Below are 8,507 nucleotides of genomic sequence, written 5' to 3' on the forward strand. Positions count from 1 at the left end.
TAGCTTGTATACATCCAGTTCTAGCCCATACATTGATAGTTATAAACCTAACCTTCATATTTTACCTTCACACATGTTAATTCTTTCTTCTACGTTAGTTCTAGCTTCTATTACCCTAGTTCTAGCTTGTATACAGCCAGTTCTAGCCCACACCTTGCTAGTTCTAAAACCACCCTGCGTTTTTTACATGTACACTCGTTAATTCTAGCTTCTACCTTAGTTCTAGCTTCTATTACCCTAGTTCTAGATTGTATACAGTCAGTTCTAGTCCACACATTGCTAGTTCTAAACCCAGCCTTCGTATTTTACCTTCACACTTGTTCATTCTACCTTCTACCTTAGTTCTAGCTTCTATTACCCTAGTTCTAGATTGTATACAGCTAGTTCTAGCCCATACCTTGCTAGTTCTAAACCAACAAGGGTTTTTTACATGCAAACTTGTTAATTCTAGCTTCTAGCTTAGTTCTAGCTTCTATTACCCTAGTTCTAGCTTGTATACAGCCAATTCTAGTCCACATCTTGCTAGTTCTAAACCCAGCCTTCGTTTTTGACCTTCACACTTGTTAATTCTAGCTTCTACCTTAGTTCTAGCTTCTATTACCCTAGTTCTAGCTTGTATACAGCTAGTTCTAGCCCATACCTTGCTAGTTCTAAACCAACAAGGGTTTTTTACATGCAAACTTGTTAATTCTAGCTTCTAGCTTAGTTCTAGCTTCTATTACCCTAGTTCTAGCTTGTATACAGCCAATTCTAGTCCACATCTTGCTAGTTCTAAACCCAGCCTTCGTTTTTGACCTTCACACTTGTTAATTCTAGCTTCTACCTTAGTTCTAGCTTCTATTACCCTAGTTCTAGCTTGTATACAGCCAGTTCTAGCCCACACCTTGCTAGTTCTAAACCCAGCCCGTATTTTTTACATGCACACTTGTTAATTTTTCCTTCTACCTTAGTTCTAAATTCTGTTACCCTAGTTCTAGCTTGTATATAGCCAGTTCTAGCCCACACCTTACTAGTTCTAAACTCAGTCCGCGTTTTTTAACTTCACACTTGTTAATTCATGCTTCTACGTTAGTTCTAACTTCTATTACCCTAGTTCTAGCTTGTATACAGCATGTTCTAGCCCACACCTTGCTAGTTTTAAACCAACAAGGGTTTTTTACATGCATACTTGTTATTTTTAGCTTCTAGCTTAGTTCTAGATTCTATAACCCTAGTTCTGGCTTGTATACAGCTAGTTCTAGCCCACACCTTTCTAGTTTTAAACCCAGTCCGCATTTTTTACATATACACTTGTTAATTTTTACTTCTACCTTAGTTCTAGCTTATATTATCCAAGTTCTAGTTTGTATACAGCCAGTTCTAGCCCACACCTTGTTAGTTCTAAACTCAGCCCGTGTTTTTTACCTTCACACTTGTTAATTCATGCTTCTACGTTAGTTCTAGCTTCTATTACCTGAGTTCTAGCTTGTATACAGCCAATTCTAGCCCATACATTGCTAGTTCTAAACCCAATAAGGGTTTTTTACATGCACACTTGTTAATTCTAGCTTCTAGCTTAGTTCTAGCTTCTATTACCCTAGTTCTGGCTTGTATACAGCCAGTTCTAGCCCATGCATTGCTAGTTCTAAACGTAGCCTTCGTATTTTATCTTCACACTTGTTAATTCTAGCTTCTACCTTAGTTCTAGCTCCTATTACCATAGTTTTAGCTTGTATACTGCCAGTTCTAACCCACACCTTGCTAGTTCTAAACACAACCCGCATTTTTTACATGCACACTTATTAATTCTAGCTTCTAGCTTAGTTCTAGCTTCTATTACCCTAGTACTAGCTTGTATACAGCCAGTTCTTACCCACACCTTGCTAGTTCTAAACTCAGCCCACGCTTTTTACCTTCACACTTGTTAATTCATTTTTCTACGTTAGTTCTAGCTTATATTACCCTAGTTCTAGCTTGTATACAGTCAGTTCTAGCCCACACCATGCTAGTTCTAAACCCAACAAGGGTTTTTTATATGCACACTTGTTAATTCTAACTTCTATCTTAGTTCTAGCTTCTATTAACCTAGTTCTTGCTTGTATACAGTCAGTTCTAGCCCACACCTTGCTAGTTCTAAACTCAGCCTTCATTTTATACATACACACTTGTTAATTTTTGCTTCTACCTTAGTTCTAGCTTCTATTATCCTAGTTCTAGCTTGTATACAGCCAGTTCTAGTCCACACATTTCTAGTTCTAAACTCAGCCCGCGTTTTTTACCTTCACACTTGTTAATTCATGCTTCTACGTTAGTTCTACCTTCTATTATCCTAGATCTAGCTTGTATACAGCCAGTTCTAGCCCACACCTTGCTAGTTCTAAACCCAACAAGGGTTTTTTATATGCACACTTGTTAATTCTAGCTTTTAGCTTAGTTCTAGCTTCTATTAACCTAGTTCTAGCTTGTATATAGTCAGTTCTAGCCCACACCTTGCTAGTTCTAAATCCAGCCTTCGTTTTTTACATGCACACTTATTAATTTTTGCTTCTACCTTAGTTCTAGCTTCTATTACCCTAGTTCTAGCTTGTATACAGCAAGTTCTAGTCTACACCTTGCTAGTTCTAAACTCAGCCCGTGTTTTTTACCTTCACACTTGTTAATTCATACTTCAACGTTAGTTCTAGCTTCTATTACCCTAGTTCTAGCATGTATACAGCCAGTTCTAGCCCACACCTTATTAGTTCTAAACCCAACAATGGTGTTTTACATGCACACTTATTAATTCTAGCTTCTAGCTTAGTTCTAGCTTCTATTACCCTAGTTCGAGCTTGTATATAGCCAGTTCTAGCCCACACCTTATTAATTCTCAACCCAGCCTTCGTATTTTACCTTCACACTTGTTAATTCTTCCTTCTACGTTAGTTCTAGCTTCTTTTTCCCTAGTTCTAGCTTGTATACAGCCAGTTTTAACCCACACCTTGATAGTTCTAAACCTAGCCCTCGTTTTTTACATGCACACTTGTTAATTCTAGCTTCTACCTCAGTTCTAGCTTCTATTACCCTAGTTCTAGCTTATATACAGCCAGTTTTATCCCACACATTGCTAGTTCTAAACCCAGCCTTCATATTTTACCTTCATACTTGTTAATTCTTGCTTCTACGTTAGTTCTAGGTTCTATTACCCTAGTTCTAGCTTGTATACAGTCAGTTCTAGCCCACACCTTGCAAGTTGTAAACTCAGCCCGTGTTTTTTACATGCACACTTGTTAATTCTAGCTTCTACCTTAGTTTTAGCTTTTATTACCCTAGTTCTAGCTTGTATACAACCAGTTCTAGCCCACACCTTCCTAGTTCTAAACCCAGTCTTCGTATTTTACCTTCACACTTGTTAATTTTTGCTTCTACGTTAGTTCTAGCTTCTATTACCTTATTTCTAGCTTGTATACAGCCAGTTTTAGCCCACACCTTGCTAGTTCTAAACACAGCCCGCATTTTTTACATGTACACTTGTTAATTCTATCTTCTAGCTTAGTTCTAGCTTCTATTACCCTAGTTCTAACTTGTATACAGCCAGTTCTAGCTTGTATACAAGCTAGAACTAGGGTAATAGAAGCTATAACTAACGTAGAAGCAAGAATTAACAAGTGTGAAGGTAAAATACGAAGGCTGGGTTTAGAACTAGCAAGGTGTAGGCTAGAGCTGGCTGTATACAAGCTAGAACTAGGGTAATAGAAGCTAGAACTAACGTAGAAGCAAGAATTAACAAGTGTGAAAGTAAAATACGAAGTCTGGGTTTAGAACTAGCAAGGTGTGGGCTAGAACTGGCTGTATACAAGCTAGAACTAGGGTAATAGAAGCTAGAACTAAGGTAGAAGCAAGAATTAACAAGTGTGAAGGTAAAATACGAAGGCTGGATTTAGAACTAACAAGGTGTGGGCTAGAACTGGCTGTATACAAGCTAGAACTAGGGTAATAGAAGCTAGAAATAAGGTAGAAGTAAAAATAACAAGTAGCGGTTAGAACTAACTTAGTAGCCAGAATTAATAATTGTAGCAGCTAGAACTAACTCGAGGGCTACTAGAACTACCTCGATAGCATCTAGAAATAACATATCATTAGGTATAACTATTATCAAATATAATTAACATCGATTTATAAAAGCATGACTATATCCTCATTTATAACAACGATTTATAACTACCGTCCCAGCTTACAACGATTTTTGGTAATTAAATATTCTTTCAGCCTATTTTGCTAATTAAATTTTAAAGTGGTCTATTTTAAAATTTTGTTCGAAATTAAAATTCAAAAAAATTGCGCACATTAGGTTTATTGCAAATTCAGCTTCCTCCAAAAAGGCGTGGATGTCTCGTGAAAGTGGAAAAATGGTGACAACTTTTGACTATTTTTAAAAATTAAATCGTTCATTTATTTGTAGCTGGTCAAACATTTTTTCTTTTTTTTCTTTTCTTCTTCTAGCTAATGGATTAATGCTTTGTGCATCTCGGCCTGGTGACTAAAAAACATCCACAACAGAATCGGTCACAATTTACAAATACAGAAGCTCATATATTGTCTACATGAACCCTCAATTGATCAAAGTCATCTCAAATAAAAAAAGAAAAAGTAATGTCCAAATCTCAACGGGGCACAACAACATCATCATTTACGGTAAAGATCAATCTCAAAAACCAACCTACTCTCGTAGCATCATCTTCTTAAATTTATCAAAGCATAAAACACCATCTCCATTAACATCATACATTCGGATCATATCCCTGCACTCCTCAACAGTCTTCAATTGCCCGAGCTTTTTGAGCGTTTTCCTTAATCTCTGCGGCGGCGATCTACGGTGGGGGAGCGGCGGCGATCTACGGCGACGAGGACGTGTGGAGGAGAGGAGGGGAGGCGGTGGCGAACTCGAGGGGAGCCTTGGGGGCCTGAGCGGAGACGGCAACGACGAGGAGGGCGAGGGCCAGGGTGTACGAGCTTGAGAAGCTCTTAGTTTTAGAGAGAGGAAGAGAGAGAGAGAGAGAGAGAAGAGAGAGAGAGAGAGAGAGAGAGAGAGAGAGAGAGAGGAAGAGAATGAGAGAGAGAGAGGATATGAGTGCTGGGTCTGAGAGATTGAGGAGAGAGGATAAGGATAATTTGGGGATTTTAGCTTAGCTGGCATGTAATAATTGATAAAAAAGGGCTGCAGTACAAAGTTTCACACATCAAGAGGCTGATTCACATGGGGAGAACTATGAGGGGCCTCGTCACATGAAGTTTCTGCTTTTGGGGCCTGTACACATTTTTCCCAAATATATAACTAGAAAAAGGAAATTAGAAAAGTCACATTGAATATAGTAACTGATTTGAGCTATCTTTGCTAAGGCTCCATTTGGATACCACGGTGTTTTACTTGTTTTCATGGTGTATTTGTAAAAAACAAAACACCATGTGTTTGGAAATCATAGTGTTTGTTGTGCTAAATCATCCTCAAACCAAAAACACAACACCTATTTCACAACACCTTTTACGTGTTTTAAGTTTGGTGTTTTGATTTTGAGTTTGAGAATGTGTTAAAATAATATCTAAAATAATATATTAAATATAATTAATATAGAGTTATTATCAACATGTTTATTATATTATACTATATTATTGTTAATATAATATATTAGTAATATTTATTAAATAATATAAAAATAATAAATTAAATATCTTATAATAATATAATAACATATTAAATACCAATATTTACTATGTTAATAATGTTGTATATAATAAATAAATAATAATAAATTTTAAATAAACTAATAAAAAATTATTGATAATAAATAATATAATAATGATATAATAATATACTATACAATAGTATAATCACTATAATATTATTAACTTTTTAATAAATAAATTATAATAAATTAATAATTATAAAATATTATATACTAGTAACATATTTAATAATAATATAACAATATAATAATAATATTATAATAACATATTGTATAGTAAATGTAATATAATATATAAAATATTAATATATTATATAATAAATAATAAATTTTATTATAAAGTAAAATAATTTTTAATAATAAAATAATTTATTGCTAACAAATATTAATGTAAAAATAATATATTCATAATATAATAATATTTATTTATATCATAAATACTAATATATTATTAAATTACTATTAATAAACTCTAACATATTAAACTATAAATATTATATACATATTAAAATATTATAATGTATTAATTTATTAATAACATACTAGTAAAAACAGTATTATTAATATATATTATATAAATAATAGTATAATATTATATTAATAATAAAATAACATTATTATAAAAAATAATATAAGATTCAACAATAACAAATTGATATACCAAAATAATTAAATATATAATTATTTAAAAATAATATGTAATAATTATAATACTATAATAATGTAAACTACATATTATAACATTTTATTTATAATATATTCTATTATAATTAATATATAATATATTAATAATAAGTTTAATACTAATGTTATAACGGGTCAAACTAGTATTGACTAAAAATACTTAACATGGTGTTTTAAAAATATTTTAAGGGAAAAGCACAACACCATGATGTTTTTTTATAAAAACACAACAAGAAAAACATCATAGTATCCAAACGAAACATAGTTTATAATAATTTTGAGTTAGTTTTTCTCGTTTTTTATATATACGGAGAAGCAATTAATTGATTGGGAGTTTATATATACGGAGAAGCAATTAATTGATTGGGAGCCCGCGAAATGAGAGGGGAACAATTTCTGGAGATGAAATTCACCGCTGATTTGGAAATGATGATGGAAGTGATAATACTTATTTCGCCCTTTTTATTAATATAATTGAAATAAAATCTATTTTAGGATTACTGACGCGATGCTCTAATCTTTTTCTTCTTTGACAAGAGCCTAGAATCTACCGATCTGGAAACTGTGAGGAAAAAAAAACTCTTTCCACACGCAAGGAAAAAAAGGAAAATTTTGCTTCTTTTCACTAGAAATCAGCAGTACAATATATATTTTTACATCCTAAATAACCTTATTATTGCCCTATACAACCAAAAAGCATTAATAAAACGTATGACTTCTCTCTCTAGTAAGCCTCCTGATTAATAATACATCGGGCTCGTGCTTGCTTATCTCTCGTCTACCTCTACAATCTCCTGCTAATTTCCTACTCCACTGATTAGTTACATCAGAACACAAAAACTGAGGGCTCCCCTTCATACCCTCTGAACCCACCTCTCTCCTTTCCCAAGCCAAACTCTCTTCATAACTTAGAGCCTCATTTCTTCCAGCTAAACCATCAGAATCCTCAGAAGAAAATACTGAAGAGCCTCCAAATATGTAGTCAGAGAGCTCCTCAGTAGTGCTGCTGGAATCCCTAGTGCTATCCGTGCTGCATGAACCTTCATCGGAGAAACTGAGGAGGGAAGAGCTGTCACTAGAGGAGTCTGTCCTTGGAAAGGGAAGTCTCCTGTTGTAGAGATCATAGCTCCTATGTTGTGGATTAAGCGAATCTTTGCCTTTGGCCCTCTTGTTTTTTTGATGGTTGGGCGATAACACACTCCTGATCAAGCTGGGAGCTCGGGGCGAGCATCTGAAAATGGAAGAAATTTGTTTGTTAGGTTTTAAGAGCTAAAAGAGGAAAACTACTGAACTTTGCGCTCCCTCAGATGACAGTTACCTTGCATAAAATAGCATGTATGCATTTTTAGTCAAGACACTTTTGATGTCCACAGGCTTTACCTGAGAGGGAGGGGAAAAATAAGAAAATAGGTGAGAAAATGTAGGATGCAACTGTCACACAAAGCAACTTTGAAAATAAAGGATAATACACAGCTTGGAAGATCAAAAGGTAATGGCGTATACCCTGACGTCATCGGCCTTGTACCACATCCCTGGAGTGCTCTTCAAATAGCATATATAGTGGCCAGAGAATGCAGCATTCATGATATCTTGATGAACAACCACTGCGTAGAGGCTATATACTGGGGATTTATCATCTGTCTCACTCATGTAGGGAGCCAAATCCAGGATCTCAGGAAAGCGAACTGCTTTGTTGAGTTTACCAAATTTTCCAGACTGCGTAAGAATTAAGGGGTTATGTACCAGAAGCGAGAATACCTCAAAGTTGATCAGCTTATTAGAAATAAAATTATTAGTTTCTGCAATCACCTGAAATCTTTTCAAGGCAATTGTCAGGACATTTGGAGCCTCCAATACAGTCAGTTTTTTCTTTGCTCGCTCATATGACTTACATCTATAAAAGATAACCATATATGAGAAAATAATGAGAAAATATTAACAAAAATATCAACAATAGAAGTTGCAAGTCAAGAGGAAGAGTATAATTCAGGACCCCGATATTAAAAAGGGTTATTTGCATATATACCCCTTAAATCATGGGTATTTGCAAAAATGCCCTCAAAATTTTAGCATTTGCAAAACTACCCCTCAAATCATCAACTTTGGGGAGGGGGAGGGGGGGGG

The 8,507-nt window shown here is 34.6% G+C and overlaps 1 protein-coding gene across 1 annotated transcript in view; it reads right to left on the reverse strand.

Annotated features, from left to right (window-relative positions):
* Nucleotides 6,981-8,507, reverse strand: part of LOC109849201 (ubiquitin carboxyl-terminal hydrolase 17-like) — a 13,455-nt gene continuing 11,928 nt past the window's right edge. The window contains 4 exon segments of the mRNA XM_020419018.1: nt 6,981-7,614; nt 7,702-7,763; nt 7,887-8,099; nt 8,193-8,277. Of these exon segments, the coding sequence (XP_020274607.1) occupies nt 7,083-7,614; nt 7,702-7,763; nt 7,887-8,099; nt 8,193-8,277 (892 nt within the window). The 3' untranslated portion in view covers nt 6,981-7,082.

Source organism: Asparagus officinalis, chromosome 7 (genome assembly GCF_001876935.1).
Source record: "Asparagus officinalis chromosome 7, Aspof.V1, whole genome shotgun sequence".
In the NCBI taxonomy this organism is placed as follows: Eukaryota; Viridiplantae; Streptophyta; class Magnoliopsida; order Asparagales; family Asparagaceae; genus Asparagus; species Asparagus officinalis.